Below are 21,322 nucleotides of genomic sequence, written 5' to 3' on the forward strand. Positions count from 1 at the left end.
CTCTCTGCTCCTCTCATTTCCAGGGGTCCAGCTGCTGGCAGTAGGGAGGCAAGGAAAAAGCTGGGCTCCCCGCCCACCCCCGGAATCCTGTCCCTGGGGCAAAGGGTGGGGTTGAGAAGAAGGGTCCTGGGGAGAGAGACTGGGATCAGAGACTGAGGCCCCCTCAGCCCAAGTAATCTGGGGACAGGGGTACCCCCCACGCTCAACACACACAAGCTGGGTTGCTGGGAGGCTGCTGTGCTCTCTGGGTACAGAGACCAGGGCCCCGGGAGGCGGGGGCTCCCCTCCACTGGGAGCTCAGTGTTTCCCTGACACCATGTTGTGTTGGCGTTTAGAGGTGCAGGGGGGAGAGTCAGGCATCGCCCCTTTCCCAGCCAGCCCCCTCTGCCTCACAAGGCCCTGCTTCTCCGGTGGGAGGTGGCTTTGGGGGACACTCCATCCCCACACCCCAACCCCACCCCACCCCATCCTAGATGAATGAGAATCTAGGAAAACACTTTGATTGAATCCTTTCCCAAAGGATTTATTAAAACACAGAAAACCAAGACACACACACAGAGTACAAAGTTAAGGGGATTGTGTCGGCTGCAGTCCCTGTCCAGCCTCCCGTGTGTCCTGCCAGGGACCGGACAGGTCGCCACTCACAGGGGCTCAGCTTCCAGCTCCAGCCCCCTGGCCGGGACCCTCCCAACTCACCCCAAAGACCCTGGCCCCTTTGTTGGCCTGGAGCTGTACCCAGGGCCAGGGGCCCGGCCCCCTTGGCTGGGCCAGATGCCAACCTGGGTGGGGGTCTGCTCCCCCACACCCCCATGCTCTAACACACAGAGGGCAGGACCCTTGCCTCATCTCCGGCACACAGGAGCTCCCCATCTCCACGTCAGGGGTTCAGGACATACACACATACCTAACGGGCCCTTTCTGGGTTATCGCACCTAAAAAAATACTTTGTTTAAAAAAAATCTGAAAACTAAGAAAAAAACCCAAAACACAAAGCCAATGACTTTGGGCTGATGCACCACAACCTGTAAACTTCCAGAAATAGAAAATGGGGCAGGAGCCGGCTTCCTCAACAGAGACAGGGGTGGGCACAGGACAAGCCGCAGGCTCAGGGCAGGGTGGGGAGGGACCTGAGGCCACGGCCAGGCCAAGACCTCATCCCCGCCTCGCAACCAAGCCCTGGAGGCACTCCTGTCCTCAAGCCCACCCTCTACATGACCCTCGCAGGCCCTCAAGAGCTCTGGGACCCGACGTTTGGGAGCAAGAGCTACAGTGTCACTGCGGCAAGACTCGACCAGCCACAGTCTGGGCCGGGGAGGCCCCAGAGGACCCTGGAAAGGGACCCCCGAAGAGCAGGAGGGCAGGCACCTGGACCAGTCATGGGGACCAGCAGGACCATGGTCATAACTTCCAGAAAGCAAAGGAGCTCCTGAAGCTGGCTTGCAGGGAGGGTCTCCTCACATGGAATGCACTTTCGGGGGCAGGTGTGTGCAAGGGTGGGGGTGCCCTCCAGACCCGGTCAGGCAGCCCAAGCTCCCCGTCACCTGGGAGCCTGGAGGGAAATGCTTTCCAAAACTGTGGCCCAAAGATGGTTGGATAGAAAGCCTACTCAGTACTGGTATAAATAATAGGGTGGCTGGAAACAAAAATGCGGGCGGGTGCTCTAGGATTCTGCTTGTACGCAAAGCCCCTCCTTCTGCCAGCAGCAAAAACCAAACCCAGCCGGGAGATGTCAAAGACAGCGGACGCCCTGCTCCCCGCCACCACTTGTGGCAGGAGATAAGTGATAAACTAAGAAAACAGTCCGAGATCCATTTCCTCTCCCAAACCAGCCAGTCGGAAACCCACTCTCCAACTTCCTGAAGTACCCCCCTCCCGGGCTTCCAGGTGCAGATCGTGGAGAGCTGAGCTTTTCTTAGACCTGGCCATTGTGGGTACCCAGCTCTGGCCCAGTAGAGGAGGGCAAGGGGAGGCCTGGCATGGAAGCAAGGATCGGGGGACAGAGGGAGGCTTCCTGGGAGGAAGGGCTGACAACAGGGGGACTGTTGGCCCTCAGTGCAAGAGTGGAGATGTAGACCCCTGCCCTACGATGTGCCTCCTGGCTGGACACTTAAGACCCATCCTCTGTGGCCAGAAGAGGCAAGACTGCCCAGTGAGGTCTGGGAGAGAGTGTCACAGGGCTCTGGGTTAGGGCAGGTGGGGGGGGGGGTGCTCATGTGGTCACCTCGCCTGTCGCCTGAGCCAGGAGCCTTTGCAGGGAGGCACTGACCAGAGGACACAGGCACGTGCAGGAACTGCAGGAACCGAGTGGATTGGAGGTGACCCTGCCCTTCCCAGGGGGCAATGTCCCAGAAACCAGCATGCCACCTTCAGGATACTCGCCCCTGTGCCCACCACGGTGCCAGAGCAGAGTCAGCCTTGGAGGTGCTGATTGAGACCAAAGCGAGGGGACACCAAGATGGAGCAGCTTTGGGATCTAGCCCTCAAGGGGTTTACAGAGAGCCATTTACAGAGGACACCTGGGACCCCATGAGGGCTGGCCAGTTGCCCAAGAGCTCCCAAGACAGGCCCCCACACCTTGGCCCATCCTGGATTCTACAGCCGGGGCACTTCCCCAGGAAGCCCCATGCCCAAAGCTGGGAAAACCCTTCCAGGCTGAGCCAAGGCCGAGGAAGCATCAAACACAGCCCCTGGGCCTGGCCCACTCCTCCCCACCAGCTAGGGCCACACAGGAGCCCACTGGCTGAGTGCAGGAGGGATGCCAGTGGCTGTTCCCCACAGGAGACAAGGCAGGAAGCCCGGGATGCTCCAGCTAGGAGGGCTGGGGAGTCATCAGGTCCAGGCCCCTGTCTCTACGCCATCTGACAACACAGCAAGGCAGCCGTGGCCCCAACCTGGGTGGCAAGTGACCAGGTCAGGACCCCACCAGGGGCAGGAAGACAGGGATAAGTCCAGGCTCCAAGGTGTGGCCAGGAGAATGAACAGGGAGTGTGGATCTAGAGGTGGGTGTGACGGGCCTCCTAGGGCACTGGGCAGGGCCAGGGTCTCCAGGGCCATCCCCAGAGCCAATGTGGCCTTCTCTGCTAGGATGCTAACCACACCCCAACAGAGGACAAGCCCCTGCCCTCAGAGGCCGAGACTAAGGCTCTAGCAGCCTCTATGCCCTTCGCACAGGTTCTTCCCCTCCCTCCCAGGAGCACATGCCGTGGCCTGCCATGCAGCAGGGCAGGGACCACAGGCCCTCCGCTGGTGATAAGAGTTCAGGTCCTGCAAGACCTGCTGGGCCAGGGCCACGTACCTGCTGACAGCTCCCCTCCCCCACAGAGATAGCACATACCTGGTGGTCTCCAGCCCTGGCAGGAAGGGGGTAGAATAAACTCCCTGCCCTGGGCATCAGCCAAGGTCTCTACCCTTGGGCTGGACAGCCATCCCCAGTCCTGACCCATTCAGCACTGGGGCGCCCCAAGGGGCAGGGGGCCAGAACACGGGCAGTCAGGCAGCACAGACGGGGTGGGGGGTGGGGTTGGGGGGCACGCTGAGGGCTCCCCAGGCGGGCTGAGTCCACGGGGCAGCAGCAGGGCTTCTAGGATCTTCCCGTACAGTCTGGAGCCCGTTGACAGAGAGAGACGTGAATGCTGCAGGTTACATCCCTCCATACGTCACTCAACTTTTATCAAGACAGACTCGTTCAAGTCTTCAATAAGAAAGTGCAAAAGATGTACAAATAAATGAAATCTCCTCTAAGAAGTTGTCTGGCAAAGGTGGCCAAGGGGCACGTCCCAGTGTGGTGTGGGTGTGACGCCGGGTGGAACAATTGCGATATGATGAGGTGGCACTTCCGGGCTCCAGCCCAGCCAGGCTGGGCCTCGTCCCCCATGTGATGGCATGACTCAGTTTCCCTTTCTGTCCCAAGGTGGCATGGCTCCTAAAAAGGTGGGAGCTTTTCTCTCCTGTGGGGGTCGGGAAGGTGGCCCGGAAGGCGTGGCTGCAAGAGGCAGATTACAGGTCATCCCATTGAGGCGCCAGGTCTTCATCAGAGGGGAGCACCCAACACCATGCAGCCACCCACCCTCCACCTGCCCCAGCCAACTCCCATTGGAAGGAGCTCCAGGATCTCCCCGTCACACTGAGGGTGCCAGAGAGGCCCTAGGAAGAGTGTGCTGAGGGGGCAGTCAGCCTGGAAACCCCCAAGCCTCCACCCGAAGCCACAGTTCTTATAAGGACAGACAGGACTCAGGGGCGGGGAGGGGGGCGCCGGTCCAGGTGGAGGAGGCCTGAGTAAACTGGCAGTTTTTGAGGAATGAGCTCCCTACTCCCAGTCATCAGCCCTTACCCCCTCGGAACCTGAGCTACCCCCTTGCCCCTCGGAACCTGAGCTACCCCCCTTGCCCCCCAGACAGGAGTAGATGTCCTGGGGTGCCTGCCACCCAGCTGGGCAGTGGAGGCAGAACCGTGAGGCCTGGGTTTGGGGCTCACTTCCATGAACACACGCATGCCCAGACATGCAGGACCCCACCCAGGGGCGAATCCAAGCTGATCCTGGCAGGGCCAGACTTGCCACCCTGAGGAGGGGACCAGGGCCCGGGAACATGCCCATGCCGGCTTACCTCAGCTGGAAATGAGCACTGCAACAGAGGGAAATCACGCGGACAGCTAGATATCTGCGGGAGAGACAGAAGCTGGGCTGCCGGGGTGCTGCGGGCAGGCCAGGCCCCAGGGGCGCCCCTGCACATGCTGCCCAGAAGTGACGGGCACCTACCGGTCACATAGGGCCCCAGGGGCATCTGGTTGTAGTTGACAATCCCTCCCGGTCCAGGGCCCCGGAAGTTGGGCCCAAAGTTGTTGTTGTACATCTGGGAGTTGCCGAAAGCGCCCTGGAGGCAAGGACCCAGGTTGAGAGGTCACGCTCCTGCGACCCCGCCCAAGCCCCAGCACAGGGCACCCTGGACTGACAGTGCGTGGTGGGGACTGGGCCCAGGGCGCATGGGCCAAACCTGACCTGCTGGATGGTGGGGTCGCCAGCTCGGTTGGTCAGGCGGCTCAGGATGCTGCGCTCCGACATCTGGAGGCGGGCGGCCACGGGGGGGATTCGGGACAGCATGGACGGGAGGCGTGTCACGTCCGCCTTCATGTCGCTTAGCAGCTCCTCCAGCTGGTTCAGGACTTCAGGAGGGAAGGGGGGAGAGAGGAGTTGCTGCTCCCCACCCTGCAAGCAGCCTTTCCCCAGGGGCCGGAAGGCTGCCGGGAGAGAGCCAGACACTCTGCCCCAATACCAGGCTTCCACCAGGCCCTCCACCAGCCCCCAGCTCCCAGGGAGGCGTCACCCAGACACAGCAGTGCTCAGAAGATCCAGAGGCTCTCGTGTGAGCCTGACCTTGCTCCCCCGTCCCTCTGACCAGCCTGGGAGCTTCCAGAAGTTCTGGAGCATAGGAGTCAAAGGTCTGAATCCTGGGAGATCTTGGGCAATTAATTTCACCACCCTGAGCCTGAACGTCCCTGTCTTTAAAATGTGGCAGTAAGAGGCACCTGCGTGGCTCAGTGGTTGTCTGCCTTTGGCTCAGGTCATGATCCCAGGGTCCTGGGATTGAGCCCCACATGGGGCTTCCAGCTCAGCAGGGAGTCTGCTTCTCCCTCTGCCTCTGCCCCCCACTCGTGCTTGCTGTCTCTAGTGCTCTAATAAATAAAATCTTTAAAAATAAAATAAAATGGGGCAATAAACCTTACCACTTTAGGATATCACAAGCATTAAAGAGATAACGTGTTTAAAGCATATTGTCAGGGCCTCATAAGCAAGAGTGTAAGTCAAATAGACTTCTGTGTTACCTACCCCCAGCCCAGGGCCTTGAGACAGAGTCCAGAGACTGGAGGGGCTGAACTCTCCCTGACTGGCTCATGGGGCTGGCCCCTGCCCCATAGTGCCCTCATCAAGGCCAAGGATCCACAGGGCAGGAGGAAGGCAGGTAGGCCCACCGTCGGGAAGTAGGCTGGCTCACCCTTGTGCAGGACGGCGTTAGCTGGCTTGTTCCCAGCAAGGGACTCCTTGGACAGATGCTGGTGGCTCTCGGCAAGGCACTCCACCTCGGCCAGGCGGGCGTTGAGGGCCATGGCTGGGTGGTTGGGGTCCTGGGTCATATTAAGGTAGGCAGCCCTCCGGAGCTGCTCCTCGATGACCAGCGCCTGCTCCAGTAGCTGGGGATGTGGCAGGAGGGACTGAGTGCCAGCCCGACCCCCCGTCCACCAGCACCCACCCCTTTGGGCCTGGGAATGGGTGAAAGGGAAGGAGGGAAGCTGTGCTTCTGCTCATCAGTCCACCCTTGCTGTTCTTAGAGCTCCCAGCCCCGGAACTCTCCGCAATCTGGGTTCTCTGCACCATCCTCCCCGGGGCAGGGACACGCACTCAGCGGGGCCTGGCCCAGATCAAGGACCCAGCACACTGTTGGTGGACTACAGGACAACCCTGGTGGACAGCCTGGCCCAGGACCACGGAAATGAGGAGGGGGCTGCCGGGCTGCTGCTCAGTCAGTCCTGCCTTGCCCCAGGCCCCCCTCATGCAGCCCGTCCTCCTGCAGCAACAGCCCCCCACCCCTGCCCCGCAGGCTCTGGCCCTGCTGGGACTGACCTTGAACCTACGGGCCAGAAACTTGTTCTTCATCTCCAAGTAATTGCCCTTGTGGATCTCGGACTTGAAGGGCTCGTTGAGGATCATGTATCTTGGGTCATTCTGGATGTCCTGCCAGCGGGCATAGCCATGCCTGGGTGTGGCTCCGTTAAGGGCAAACCCGACCATGGATGGCAGGGAATGGGCAAGGGAAGAGCGAGTGGGGACCAACCCAGTGCCAGCCGGTGCCAGCATCCCAGCTGCAGCAGCCCAGGCTGTGTGCTTTTGAACAGTCGGTCATCAACCTTGGCCAAGAGGTGAGCAGGTTGACAATGACAACCTGACAATCAACAAACACCAGCAGGGGCCCTCAGGAGCCCCAAGAGCAACAGAGCTTTGGGGACTGAACCCTTTCATCCTAACAAGTCCCAACACCCACACCTGGGGCTGGGACTTTGTTCAGAAACAGTCTTGGTAGCTACAATCCAGTTAAGAAGGGGTCACGCTGGATGAGGATGGGCACGAATCCAGTGACTGGTCTCCTTATAAGAGGAAATCTAGGGCACCTGGCTGGCTCCGTCAGTGAAGCATCTGCCTTCCACTCAGGTCATGATCTCAGGGTCCTGGGACGGAGCCCCACGTCAGGCTCCCTGCTCAGCGGGGAGTCTGCTTCTCCCTCTTCCTCTGCCCCTACCCCCCACTCATGCTAATTCAAATAAATAAAATCTTAAAAAAAAAAACAAAAACAGAAATCTGGACCCAGACACACAGACACCCAGGGAAGATGGCCACGTGACCTCGCGGCCAAGAGACCCGAGGATTGACAGCTGTCCCAGAAGCTGGCGAGGAACAAGGAACAATCCTCCCCTGGAGCCGTCAACTGAACAAGGAAACTCAATAAAATGATCTCGCCCAAGGTCTCACGGTGAGCAAGGGGCAGAGTCAGGATTGGAACCCAGGCAGACTGGCTCCAAACACCTTCACCTCCACAACAGGAATCGTAACTACGATCCATAGGCCAAACTGTCCCCCGGCCAATTTTTTTAAAATAAACCTTTATTGGAACGTGGTCACACTCACTGGATCACTATCGTCCATCACTGCCTTTGCTACAATGACAGAGCAATCACGCTGCAAAGCCTGAAATATTTGTGCTCTGGACCCTTACAGGAAAGGTTGCTGACCACTGTTCTAGAACACTCCCAGCCAGTTCCAAGGCTGTCATGAAGGTCACCTTTGCTGAGGGGCTTTCTGCAGGCAGTTGTGTGGCTCTCCCCTTGTTTCTGGGAGGTCTCTGCTCAAATGTGACCCCTGACCACTTATGAGAAAAGGCAACGGTCACCTCCAGCACTCCCCCTGCTCCTTGCCTGCCCTATCATGTTCTGTTGAACGCCACACTTGGCTAACTTACAGCGTTCGCCAACTGTCCCCAGCAGGATGTGAGCCCCAGGGAGACAGGGACTGGGGAATGCTGTTCACAGTTGCATCCTCCATGCCTGGCACATAGGACACGAGCAATCAAGACTGAATGAATGAATGCTAGCCAAACACAAATGGTGATGCACCCTCCAGGCGTCATCACAGGAAGGAGGTGAAGTATGTCCCAGGTGGGAGTTAGGGGTATTTGTTGTGGTCAGACAGGTAGGCTGTGGCTTATTAGCTGTGTGTCCCTGGGTAAGTCCCGTGGCCTCTCTGAGCATGGTTTCCTCCCCTGTGTGATGGGCAACAATGATGCCCCCTGGAAGGCTGCTGTGCAGATGGAGTGAGCACTGAGCATAAAGGGATGAGCCGCAGCTATGGTTGTCACCATCATCACCATCACCAGCGGGAAAGGGTCCTCGGCACCTGATCAGAAGCGCTGGCTACTGATTCCTTATCCCACACACCCCATGTCCCTCCCTGAGGTCCACAGAGGAACAGGCCAGAGTCCTGCCCAGCCTGGCTTGGCCAAGGATACGTCACGATGCCCGCCAGCAGCCAGTAGTCATGACGCCGGTGCCAGATGTCGTAGATTTTCCCCGAGGACACAGCAGCACGTTCCTCATTCTGCCACAGTGTGTGTAGCTCTGGGAAGCCAGCCAAGGGGAGCAGAATGAGGTGCCCCCCAGTCCCTCACAGAAGCAGGCATAGGAAGGTCTCTTTCTCACCACCCACCGTCTCCCCACCCCTGGAAGCTCAGTGTTCCAGTTACCAGGAAAGGTTATATAATGCACTTTTATCAAGTATTCACACTTTAGTATAAAATAACCATATGCCCAGACTCCTGGGACTCCCATAGTTAGGAAGACTGTGACAACACCCACACTAGGTCTCTGCCCACCGCCTCACCGCAATACCTGTGAAGCCTCCATCTGCAATGTTGAACATGAATTTGAACTTCCCATTCTTGTCCTCCTTCTTCCCCTCCTCATCATCCTCTTTGTCACCATTTTGCTGTGTTTCAATGGGCTCCTTCTCCTCCACTCTGGTGTCATCTACGGGAGAACACACCCATATTCATTTACCCATCTGAAAGGTGCTACCCAGGGACCTCTCTGTGCCAAGCATTGGGGCCTGGGGACCCAAAGGCAAGTGGGACCCTATCTCCTCATCCTCCATGGGCTCACTGTCCAGAGGGATTTTAAACAGACAAACAAGCAGCCCCTCCTTCTGTCCCAAGCAGAGATGGGGTTTCCAGGCCCAGGTGCCACTCCCTCACTCAAGACCACCTGGGAACATGGGGCACAGCACTGTGAAAGTGTATATTAAATTAAAGGACAGCAGTTCTGTCCTGGGGGGTCTGATGTGACAAGTGTTCCAGAACATTCTAGCACCTACAGGTACACAAAGTCTCTGATGGGAGTCCCAAATGCTCCAGGCCAAACTCTGTGACAAGTTCTCCTTTCTGGTGATAGCTGGGGCCATGGGAGGGATTAGGAAAGGGGAAGGCATCTCCTCCCACCCCGACTCCCACTCCTGGTGCTGGTGGGCTCAGGCTCCCATCCACCAGCTTCAGTTGGGCCAGGTGAGTAACGGGTAGATGGTGGTACCCATGGAAGCTGCAGGAGGCCCAGCAAGGTCCAGAGAGGGTGCCTTCAAGAGACCAAGGGACATAGGACAGAGTACACACAAGAGCCCCAAACCTGGCCTGAAATCATTGCCATCCCCTCTGCTGTGAATCAAGCTTAGCTCCAGCTTGTCCAGAATTTTCTCCTTCTCAGGAAGCATTTCTTCTGCAAGACAAAGGGTGTTTGTAGAGTAGGGAAAGGTCTGAGACAGACAAAACGGGCTCTGGGCTGCTGACTTTCCAACTCCATTTCAGCCACACACAGAATCCCACCTGTCACTTCACTGAGGAGTCCAACCAGTGCCATCAGGGAGGGATCCTCCAGGAAGGCAGGGATACAGGGCATGGACCCCCTCGACACCTGTCGGCTTGCCCCTTCCCCTCACTCCTACCCTAGCAGTACCCCACCCCCAAACTCCTCAAGGCACAGTCTCAATATCCTCCCTACCACAATGATAACTACTAGAGGTCTCAAAGTTCTGGTAACACAGCAGGACTTCATTAAATCAAAACCCTCTTACAAACACCCAGAAATGTCAGGCAAAACCTATCACCTTGGAAAAATACACAGTGAGCTCACAAGGAGAAAAGGAAATTGTCGATGCCATAAAGAGAAGGTGGGGAGCAGATGCCAGGAAGAAGCTTGGGCGGGGGGGGGGGGGGGGGCTGTGTCTTGACACCCAGACAGGGAGGATGAGACTGCAAGCCCCGAAGACCAGAGAACCAGAATCCAACACCCTCCAACAACACCCTCCAGATGCCAGGTGCTCAGTGAAAGAGAGAAACTTCCATCCAATGCCTCATGGCTGAGCTGAGGAAGCCTGGCTCCTGCACAGAATCCAGGGGCAGAAAGTCTCCAGCAAGGAGCCCAAACCCCATGCAGAGTCCATGCGGACCATGGAATCTGAATTGTGCTGCCCCAACAGAGAGAGTCCCATAAAGACTGGTCCCAGACCAGCCAGACCACTAGCGAGACCACAGGGGCCGGGGCTTCTGGAAACGGAGCAGGACATTCCTGCTACTCAGGTGACATGGGTTCCCGTGTATAAAACAATCCCATGAAGATGTACCCAACCAAACTTCAGAAACCATTTATCCATCCACCAGAGAGAGAGAGAGAGAGAGAGAAGAAAGATGAGAGAATCCGTAAGTTCACGAAAAAAGAAAAATTAGAAAAAGCCACCTAAAACTTCTAGAAATAAAATACACAATCATTAACATTTTAAACATTTTCACTGCAGAAATCTGAGATGTCCTCCAAGACTTCCGGGCCCTGGAGTGGGGTGTGGGATAGGACACAGGGGACTTCAAAGAGGGAGATCATGTGAGTGGGCCTGACCTCATCACACCAGCCCTTGAAAAGCAGACTTTTTCCAACCAGTCACAGAAAAGGACATCAGAGTTTCGAAACATCAAGGGTATTTGGCACACAACTGCTGGCTTGAAGCCTGAAGACCAAGTGGGCAAGGAATGTGGGCAGCTTCTAGGTGCTGAGAACATGCCCCATCCGACAGCAGCAAGGAAATGGGCCCTCGGTTACCCCACCCCAAGGAGTGGAAGTCAGCCAGCAAGAACTGGCTGGGAAACAGATTTTTCCCTGAGCTGCCAGGGGAGAACTCCGCCACCGGAGCCAATGCCTTAACATCAGTCTTTCGAGACCCTCAGCAGAGAACCCACCCAAGCCGAGCCAGACTTCTGACCCACCAAACCGTGAGCTCGTAAATGGGTGTTGTTTTAAGAGCTGAGGTTAGAGGGCAGCCCCGGTGGTGCAGCGGTTTAGCGCCACCTGCAGCTTGGGGTGTGATCCTGGAGCCCTGGGATCGAGTCCCATGTTGGGCTTCCTGTGTGGAGCCTGCTTCTCCCTCTGCCTATGTCTCTGCCTCTCTTTCTCTCTCTGAATAAATAAATCTTTAAAAAAAACAAAAGACTGGGGTTACAGGGACACCTGAGTGGCTCAGTGGTTGAGCTTCTGCCAGTGGCTCAGGGCATCATCCTGGGGTCCTGGGATCGAGTCCCACATTGGGCTCCCTGTGAGGAGCCTGCTTATGTCTCTCATGAATAAATAAATAAATAATTTTTTAAAAAAGAACAGATTATAATGATTTGTTTTGCTGCCATATAATATATATAACACAAATGGGTAGTAGGAAAAAACAAAACAGTATAAAGAAAGAAGCAGAAGTTAGATCTAAAGATGACTCAAAAAGGGGATCCCTGGGTGGCGCAGAGGTTTGGCGCCTGCCTTTGGCCCAGGGCGCGATCCTGGAGACCCGGGATCGAATCCCACATCGGGCTCCCGGTGCATGGAGCCTGCTTCTCCCTCTGCCTATGTCTCTGCCTCTCTCTCTGTGTCTCTCATGAGCAAATAAATAAAATCTTTTTTTTTAAAAAAAAAAAAAAGATGTGAAAGATACACCAGTCCCCTCTTTGGTTAACCTGGTACTTGCTTTTTTTTTTTTTTTTCATTGCATTTGGAGTTTGTTGAACAAAGACATGTTTCTGTTTATCACTGATCGCCTGCTTCCCCCGCTGGAATACAAATTCCACGCAAAGGCTGTGGCTATTTTGGTCTATTGCTTATGGCCCCAGTACTCGGGGTCGTACCCTACACACAGCAGGTCTTCAATACATATGTGCCGGATGAATGAAGGAATCGGTGAATGATTGGAAGGCCGGGAAAAAATAAACAGGATGGGGACGAAGAGGGAATGACTGAGAATTTTCTCACAATCAGTGAAAGACATCACACTTAGCTTTAAGAATTACAGTTAGTCACAGCAAGAGAAATAAAAATTCCATTGTAGTGATACCGTGCTTGACCAGACATAAACAGAATATCTTTAAAACAGTCTTTTCATTTCAGGGAAGATAGAAAAGGCAGGTTTCCCACAAAGGAGCAAAACAACTACCCTGAGAGCAGCCTTCTCAGCACAACAGAAACCATAATACATGGGAAATAAACATCTTCAAAGAGCTGAGAGAAGGGGTGCCTGGGGGGGCTCAGTCAGTTAAGCGTCAGACTCCTGATCTAGGCCTAGGTCTTGATCTCAGCATCATGAGTTCAAGCCTGATGTTGGGTCCCATGCTGGGCCTGGAGCCTACTTTAAAAAAAAAAATGCTGAGGGAAACCCCTCTATCCTATCTTGTGCTTTGATAATTATTCTTCAAGAGTAAAGGGAAAAATAATGCACAATGAATTTTCCACACACAAAATTTGTTGAAAGCACCATTAAAAGGGTATACTTTAAGAAGAAAGCATTGAACAAAGCAATGAAGAGCAAGGACGCAAACATAAAAGTGCTAAGAATGGTAAGAATGGTAAGATCTAAATAAGGATTAAAAATTTAAAAATAGGGACCCCTGGGTGGCGCAGCGGTTTGGCGCCTGCCTTTGGCCCAGGGCGCGATCCTGGAGACCCGGGATCGAATCCCACGTCGGGCTCCCGGTGCATGGAGCCTGCTTCTCCCTCTGCCTGTGTCTCTGCCTCTCTCTCTCTCTCACTGTGTGCCTATCATAAATAAATAAAATTTTAGAAAAAAAAAAAAAAAAATTTAAAAATAAGTGCCACAACAAATCTGGAAAATGAAAACAAGTTGAAGCTAAAACACTGAGCAGCAGCACATGGAAAATGAGAAGTGAGTAGAGCCACCCACAGTCTTTCTCTTATCCAAGAGGGTTACATGTTAAAAACTTAAGAGTAGGGGCGCCTGGGGGCTCAGTCTGCCTTCAGCTCAGGTCATGATCTCAGGGTCCTGGGATCAAACCCCACATTGGGCTCCCTTCTCAGTGGGAAGCCTGCTTCTCCCTCTCCCCCTACCCCTGCTCAGTCTCTCTCTCTCTCTCTCTCTCTCTCTCTCTCTCTCTCTCTCTCTGTCTCTCTCTCGTGCATGCTCTCACATGCATGCACACATACACTCTCTAATAAATAAATAAATAAAATCTTTTTTTAAAAAAATCTTAAGAGTATAAAATAGGATTGACTATAAACTTTTCAAATTGAGAGAAAGGGAAATATAAACAAAGTCTGATCAATCCAAGAGACAGCAGGAAAGATTTTTAAAAAGGCAAATGTACTATAAAGCACAAAATAAGACAGTAAAAATTAATCCAAATACCTAGCTATTACAATAAATATAAAGAAATCAAACTTGCCAGCTAAAAGACAAAAATTCTACATTGAGACTCAAAATAACAAATCCTAGGATGCCTGGGTGGCTCAGTGGTTGAACGTTTGCCTTTGGTTCAGGGCATGATCCCAAGGTCTCAGGATCGAGTTCCACATCAGACTTCCTGCAGGGAGCCTGCTTCTCCCTCTGCCTATGTCTCTGCCTCTCTGTGTGTCTCTCATGAATAAATAAAATCTTTTAAGAGACACACAGAGAGAGAATAGGCATTCTTTACAACCACACATGACCATTTATAAAATCTGACCATATTATGCTGGGAAGCAGATTTCATCGATATCATGTAGGAACAGTATCATTAGACTCGTGTGCTCCAACCACAGTTTAACAGAAATCACTAATAAAAAGACAGCTCAGGGACGCCTGGGTAGCTCAGGGGTTGGGCATCTGCCTTTGGCTCAGGGCATGATCCTAGAGTTACAGGATCAAGTCCCACATCAGGCTCTCTGCGTGGAGCCTGCTTCTCCCTCTGTCTGTGTCTCTGACTCTCTCTTTCTATGTCTCTCATGAATAAATAAATAAAACCTATATATATAAAAAAAAAGCCCAATAACCCCCAAACTCTGCATGGTATGAAATGCTAAAGTCCACTGTAGAGACCCACGCCCCAGGCTTTCTCCTCATCCTGGGGATCCTATCATACTAGGATGGAGCCCACCACCCGGTCAGGGAGAGGCAGAGTGGAGTGTAGTCTGGCAGCCCTCTTCTGAGCCCAGGCTGCTGAGGCCAGAGGCTACTCTGGTTTGGGGGTAGGGGTGGCAGTGACTGTGGGGAGCCACACCTTTTGGCAGCTGCTCTGGGGATGGCGGGGCCTTCTCCGTCTCCTCCAGTCGCTCCTTGCCATCTGAGCTCTCATGCTTGTCCTCGCCCTCCACTCTGTCCAGGGCAGTTGGCAGGGCCTGGGGAGGACAGGCTAGGGATGCTGCAGGGCCTGGGGCCTCCGCAGTGTGCAGGGGCAGAGGACAGGCACTGGGTTGGGAACCCACTCTCCTGGTTCCCATCTGTGCTCCCAACCTGCTCCCCCAGACCTGGAGGCCCACACTTGGAGCCAGAAGGCCTGGTTCCAGCTGACCAAGCAAGGGCTGAGACAGTCCCCAGACCCAACCCCCAACCCACACCCACCAGGGGCCCAGACAACAGCATCTTTCATACCTGGATTTCTGGGGGCTTCTTTGGTTTCTGCACCCCCAGCTCCTTCTCATCCATGTAGCTTAGCTGGGCTTCCATTTTGTCTGAAAGATCAAAGGAAAGAAGTGAGACAGGTGGGCGAGAGCAGGCAGGGGGTAAAGGGCAGGAAATGGGGGTGCCAGAGAGGAGAGCTAGGGCCTGGCCTCAGGAGGCTCCATTTGGGCCAGGTGCCTCCAGGAAAAGGACAGGCAAACCAAGTGAGCCAGAGACCCCAGTCTAAGCCTGCACACATGGGGATCTTTGCAGGACCTTGGGCCCAGTGGGGCCAAAGCCACAGGCTGATTGGAGAGGGCTACCCTCAGCAGGGCCCCCATCTAAAAGCAGGGAGGAGAGGAGGGTGGAGGCTGGCCTTGGAGCCAGAACAGCTAGATGTGGTTCCCACTTTCAGGCTGGCTGACAAGCTGTGTGACTTCTCTTACTGAGCTGATTCTCAACACACTGCCAAGTGCCGGTGATTCTCATACTCAGAGAAGCCTGGGAGGTGGGCGCTATCCTGTCCCACATCATAAATGAGCAAACGGGGCTCGCATAGGGCCTGTCCACTCCAAAGGGACTGTCCACTCCAAAGGGACACTTGTGCCCAGAAGCAGGATGCATGTCCTTGGAGGCAAAGTGTCTCAGACTTCATATGTCACCTGGGCATCGGTAGGGCAGTGCCAGGCCTCCGAGGTTCATCCAAGGGAAGAAGATGCTTTGCCCAAATAAATACATGCATCACCAAAAAGACACTCAGATAAATAACCCATTAAAAAAAGGAAAGGATCTGAAAAGGCATTTTGCCAAAGAAGATATACAAATGCCCCAGATGCACATGAAAAAAGATTCTCAATGTCTCCAGCTGTCAGAGAGACACAAATCAAAACCACAGAGAGACACTTTGTACCTCCTAGGATGGCTAGAAGCAAAAGGTCAGAGAACAAATGTTTGGTGAGGATGTGGGGAAACCGGGATCACCCTACGTGGTGGGGGAGAATGTAAAATGATGTGGCCACTGAAAAAGTCTGGTAATTCCTCAACATGTTACGTCCTGTGATCCAGCAACGCCATTCCTAGCTACAGCCCCAAGAGAAATGCGACGAAGAGATGTGTCCTCACTTGAGCACAGATGTTCATAGCCACAGAGCTCGCAGTGACACATTATTCCCACTGGCCAAAAACTAGAAACAACCCCAAATCTGTCAGCTGACAAATGAATAAACAAAAATATGGTTCATGGGCAGCCTGGGTGGCTCAGCGGTTTAGCGCTGCATTCAGCCCAGGGTGTGATCCTGAAGACCCGGGATCGAGTCCCACGTCGGGCTCCCTGCATGGAGCCTGCTTCTCCCTCTGCCTGTGTCTCTGCCTCTCTGTGTCTCTCATGAATAAATAAAATCTTAAAAATGTATATATATGGTTCATCCACACAATGGAATATTATTCAGCCATTAAAAGGAAGGAAACTCTGACGTACCCTACAACATGGATAAACCTCTTAAACATGCTAGAGGATGAGGGCAGATGCAGTTGCATCTACGCAAAAGGTCCAGAACAAGCAAACCCACAGACACAAAGGTTTGCCTGTTGCCGGGGGCTAGGGTGGAAAGGAATGAGGAATGACTGCTAACAGGTATGGGTTTTTCTCTGGGGGACGAAAACATTCCAGAATCAGATGCAATTCAATCCTGTGAATATACTAATAACTACTGAATAGTAAGATTTTTAAAGACTGAGTGTCATGGTATGTGATTAGCCATTAAAAAGAAAAACTGGGGAACCTGGGTGGCTCAGTGCTTAAGCGTCTGCCTTTGGCTCAGGGCGTGATCCTGGGGTCCCAGAATTAAGTCCTGCATTGGTCTCCCTGCAGGGAGCCTGCTTCTCCTTCTACTTCTCTCTGTGTCTCTCATGAATAAATAAATAAAATCTTAAAAAAAAAAAAAAAGAAAAGAAAAGAAAATGAAAAACTCTGAGAAGAGAGATGGATCTGCAGGCAGAAGCTGGTGGGGGGAAGGGAGGATCTCCCAGGGCCTTGCCACCTCCCGAGACCCAGGTGCCCTCCCCCCTGGTCATTGGAGCCCAGACCTGACAGGCCCAGTGGGGCCGGCAGGAGGTGGGCAGGACTGGCAGGCACTGGCGTGTTAGGGTCCGAGGAGATGACCTCGCTTGGCTTCTTGCCCTCGGGCCCCTCGGGGATCAAGTCCGGGGTGCTGTACTTCCCGTTAACGTGCTCAAACTCCTGAACCTGGGGCAGGAGGCAGAGAAGGAGAGAGGGGGATGGTCTCAGCTCAGACCAAAGGGCCTCAGGGTGCTGCTGGAACAGGGGGTGTCCCAGGCTTGGGGTGAATGCCACCTCCCTCCAAGGCTGGTCAAGCCAGATGCACTTCTGACCGCAAACCTCTATGGCAGGCCCACCCCCAGCCCCGGCTCCCTGTGTGTCCTCTGCCCTGTGACCTGCCATCTCCACCAGCACCCCATCCCCACCCAGACAGGCGCTCAGAGTCGTCCCTCCAGCTTGACTCCGAGTCCTGAGCCGGGCACTTGCCCTCTGCCCGCTGACCCCCAGGGGGCACACGAGGGTCAGGGGGGGCCACCAGGAAAGGCCTGGGCAAGACTTACTCACCCACCTTCTTCCTAACTAGTGACATGACCCCGATGCGGGTGAGCACATGCTGCCTCGAGAGGCCCTCCCGGGGCACACCGTCCGCGAAGGTCTCTGCACCATCAGCCCCCGGCTCACACAGGTGCCGCATGAAGAGGGACACATAGGCTCTGGGATGGGAAGCCAGCAAGGACCCTCTGAGAGGCTGGCAGGACCCCCAGCAAAGCCCCTGGCTGGAACCATCATCCATCACTGGCCTCCCAGCTAGGCCTACGGGATAGGCCTCCATAGAAGGTCAGAGGGCACCTCTCCTGGGAAGGGCACCTCCTAGGACAGCCCTTGCCCTGGATCTGGTCCAGCTCAGGGGGAGCTAGTCAGTGTTTTCTACAATGAGCCCTGCCAGGTCTGGAGCTCAGACAATAGTGGATTCTCCAGAAGGCCGGCCCGAGGTCTGGTCATGCAGCATGACCCATGGATCCTGACCCGTGGCTTGCCCTGTGGCTCGCCCCGTGGATCCTGCCCACTCTAGGGCAGACAACCACACCCTGGGCCACCACCTTTACCTAAACTCCTTCTCGCTCTTCCCTCGGAGGTCCCGCACCAGCCAGTGGGAGTTGAAGGCGTCCTGGGGGGGCATGCCCCAGCGCATGATGGCGTTCAGAAAGGCCTTCCGCTGCCGGGCATTGAAGCCCAGCACCTGGGTGGGCAGGGAGCGGGGTGCAGGAGCAGACAATCCAGGGATAGAAAGAAAGACATCTGGAGGGGAGGAGGCAGGGAGGAGCCCAGAAGAGAGGCCCCTGGCTGGGGCAGGACCCAGAGGGCAGAGGTGTGTCCCAGCCCCACCTCTACACAGCTCCGACCTTGGGCAAGCCCCTCGCCCTCCTGCCTCCACCCCTACTCCATACCCCAGAGCTGTAGCAAGGGTGAGCTCTCTGTTCTGAGGAGGGGGAAGGGGAGTGGGTAAGTGGTGTGCAGGCGGGCCCCACCTCGATGTTGCCACCCACACGGGCAAGAAGAGGTGGCAGGGGCTTGTCCCGGTCACTTTTCAGCTGCCTCCTGGACTGTCGCCGTCCACCTGGGAAGGAGCCCCATCACAACACCTCACTGGAGCCCGGGGTGTCCTGACCCCCCCATCCCACCCCGCCCACCAACTCACCCCAAGACAGCAGGACCCCTCAGGACATCTTCCAAAGGATGGATGACCATCCTGACACTCCCAGGGGACCCCAAGGGACTCCAGGCTGACCACCAGCTCCCGGACATAGGTCTGGGTCCCAGACTCACTCTGCCCTTCTGGCCTTTCCTCAAAGTCCTCGTCCTCATCCTCAGAGCCAATGGAATATTCAGACTGGTTATCTGAGAGCTCGTCCTGCCACTCTGTGAGGGACCATGAGGGAAAGTGCAGAGTGAGCCCCTCACACCCAGGGCTGTGCCAAGCCCCTAAACTCCAGCCAAGCAGGGAGTGACCATGAAAATAGCCCCCCGGGGACCTCCTGAGAGCTTACTGAATCCCACCGGCCCTGCACCAGATCCCAAGGCATCATCCCATGATCAACCCTCTCTTACAGATGGGGGAAACCAAGGCTTGCCCAAGGTCACACCGTGAGAGTGCTAAAGTCACTGGACCACTATCCATCTACTTCGTCCGGACTACCAAAAGCCCACACCTGCTCCAAACTCCCTTTCTCAAGAAGCCCCACACACTGCACCCTGGCTGGCGTCCCCCAGTGCAGCCCCTACTCTGAGCATCCACAGGCTTCCTGCCTGCAGGGGCCACGTACCCTGGTCCTCCTGGGAGGCATCGTTGTAGTTGACCTGCTTGCGAATGCGCTTGCCCTTGCCCAGATTGCGGGCCAGGTCTTCCTGCTGCTGCTCATAGTGGTGGCGCAGCAGCTTCTCCCAGTAATCAGGGTCCACGTTCTCTTCCTGCTTGATGATCTCCCGCTCCACCTCCTCCTAGACACACAGACACAGGGGCCCCGGTGAGGGCAGGACCTGCAGGCCCCGTGGCTCAGGGGTGGGGCCAACAGTGGGCACCCCTGCCTCCTAAGAGCCTGGTCCTGCCTCCACTGCACCTCACCCTCTGGGAACTCGAGGACGACACTGTGATCACCCCAGACGCAAATGGCCTTCATCCTGCCCCTGTCACAGCTGTCTACTCACTCATTCATTCATTGGTTCATTCACTCATTCACCAATTAAGTATTTCCTAGCCTCACCAGGCACAGGGGTACAAAATTGAATAAGCCACACCCCTGCCCTCAGGAGGCTCCTTGTTTCCTAAATGATAATTAGTACCCAGAGTCCGCACCGAGGGCGGTGGGACTTGAGGAGGAAGTGGAGAGGCCACTCAGGAGAGACCCAGGGGCTGGCCCTCCGTGGGGGATAAGCTTGCTGGGTGGAGATGGGCGGGGAGGCGTGGGCAAGGCGGGGCGGTGGGGGCGGGGTCAGAGGCAGGCGGGGGCGGGGCCGGAGGCGGGGGCGGGGCTGTGTTGGTGGGGGCAGGGCAGGGGGGCAGGGCAGGGGCAGGGCGGGGATAAGGCCGCAGCCTCAGGCTTACCACGCCGTCCTCCTCGCGCACAACGTACTGGGCCACCTTGAAGGAGCTCAGGTACTCATTCATATTCTGCAGCTCCGTGTCGTCCGTGGCGTCCTGGTTTCGATCCAGCAGTTTGGAGATGGCCGCATCGTCATAGTGGATCACACTGCTGTCCTCCACGTCCTTGTTGTCACCTGGGGCAGATGGGGTGCAGAGTGAAGGGACTCACGGGGGGGGGGGGGGGGGGGGGGGGGTTCCGGATCCCTCGCAAGGACCTCATAGGAATAGGCTCCGGACCATGGCCCTTCTCAGCCCCCAGCAGGGGCCGCAGGGGGAAGCCAGGGTGGAACCTGCCCCCTGACAGCCCCACTGCCTGCCCACGGACAGTCGGTGACTACACAAAGCAGGGGCCGGTGGGGACGGCCAGGGGAGTGTGACAAAACACAGAAAGAGAGCAGCAGGCTGGGGAGAAACCTTTTCTCTCCAGGACCAGACACACTGAGTGCAGGAGGAGCTGGGAGCTAGGCTGAGTTAGCCCCTACCTGGCGGGGTGCTGCCATGTTTCTTCTTGGCACTGGCAGCCAGGGCTCCCCCTTTGGAGGACTGGACATCAGGAATGGGCGTGACAGGCCTCTGGCCCTGAGACATCATGCCTGTAGGACAGTCAGAGGGGCTGCATGGCCAGGCGGGGGCAGTGCCCAGAGATGCCACACTGGCCCTGCCCACCCTGGCCAGGAGACAGGGAACAGAGGAGAGAGGCTGTGGGGTGGGGTGGGCCAGGCCACACCCCCAACCACCCTGGACACCCACCCTCCACATCGTCCTTGAAGAGCTCCTCTGTGCCGAACTTGAGGATGTCATCCAGCTCCTGCTTGGTCATGGAGCCAGACTTGGAGCCGAGGCCGGGCCGCACCACTAGGTGCGTGAGCATCATCTTGCGCTTGGCCACCTGTGTGATGCGCTCCTCCACTGAGGCCCGAGTCACAAAGCGGTAGATCATCACCTTCTTGTTCTGTCCGATGCGGTGGGCACGGCTGAAGGCCTGGGGGCAAGCAGCAGCTCAGGGCTTGGGGCTCAGCCAAAGGTTAGGCTAGGGGTGCAGGGCCGGGCATCTCATGGGGAGAGGGGGTATGGACATGTGCTCATGGGCATGTTCTGCATGGAACAGCTGTGTGACCACATGGAGTGCATGCAT

At 55.7% G+C, this 21,322-nt stretch overlaps 1 protein-coding gene across 2 annotated transcripts in view; it reads right to left on the reverse strand.

Moving 5' to 3' along the window:
• Nucleotides 1–502: 502 nt before the first annotated feature.
• Nucleotides 503–21,322, reverse strand: part of CHD5 (chromodomain helicase DNA binding protein 5) — a 60,872-nt gene continuing 40,052 nt past the window's right edge. Inside the window, exons 23-42 of one of the 2 annotated variants that reach the window (XM_041773131.1) lie at nucleotides 20,938–21,169; nucleotides 20,670–20,780; nucleotides 20,149–20,321; nucleotides 19,370–19,544; nucleotides 18,873–18,965; nucleotides 18,575–18,663; nucleotides 18,152–18,285; nucleotides 17,614–17,758; nucleotides 17,072–17,231; nucleotides 14,978–15,057; nucleotides 14,607–14,724; nucleotides 9,718–9,807; nucleotides 8,932–8,946; nucleotides 8,553–8,661; nucleotides 6,617–6,749; nucleotides 5,991–6,186; nucleotides 4,997–5,160; nucleotides 4,757–4,871; nucleotides 4,605–4,658; nucleotides 503–3,982 (exon numbers count right to left, since the gene is read on the reverse strand). In XM_041773131.1, the coding sequence (XP_041629065.1) occupies nucleotides 4,651–4,658; nucleotides 4,757–4,871; nucleotides 4,997–5,160; nucleotides 5,991–6,186; nucleotides 6,617–6,749; nucleotides 8,553–8,661; nucleotides 8,932–8,946; nucleotides 9,718–9,807; nucleotides 14,607–14,724; nucleotides 14,978–15,057; nucleotides 17,072–17,231; nucleotides 17,614–17,758; nucleotides 18,152–18,285; nucleotides 18,575–18,663; nucleotides 18,873–18,965; nucleotides 19,370–19,544; nucleotides 20,149–20,321; nucleotides 20,670–20,780; nucleotides 20,938–21,169 (2,340 nt within the window). In that variant the 3' untranslated portion in view covers nucleotides 503–3,982; nucleotides 4,605–4,650. Of the gene's footprint in view, nucleotides 3,983–4,604; nucleotides 4,659–4,756; nucleotides 4,872–4,996; nucleotides 5,161–5,990; nucleotides 6,187–6,616; nucleotides 6,750–8,552; nucleotides 8,662–8,931; nucleotides 9,070–9,717; nucleotides 9,808–14,606; nucleotides 14,725–14,977; nucleotides 15,058–17,071; nucleotides 17,232–17,613; nucleotides 17,759–18,151; nucleotides 18,286–18,574; nucleotides 18,664–18,872; nucleotides 18,966–19,369; nucleotides 19,545–20,148; nucleotides 20,322–20,669; nucleotides 20,781–20,937; nucleotides 21,170–21,322 lie in introns of both variants that reach the window. The other variant, XM_041773130.1, reaches the window with a different exon arrangement.

The sequence above is a fragment of the Vulpes lagopus genome, chromosome 10, assembly GCF_018345385.1.
Source record: "Vulpes lagopus strain Blue_001 chromosome 10, ASM1834538v1, whole genome shotgun sequence".
Taxonomy (NCBI): domain Eukaryota; kingdom Metazoa; phylum Chordata; class Mammalia; order Carnivora; family Canidae; genus Vulpes; species Vulpes lagopus.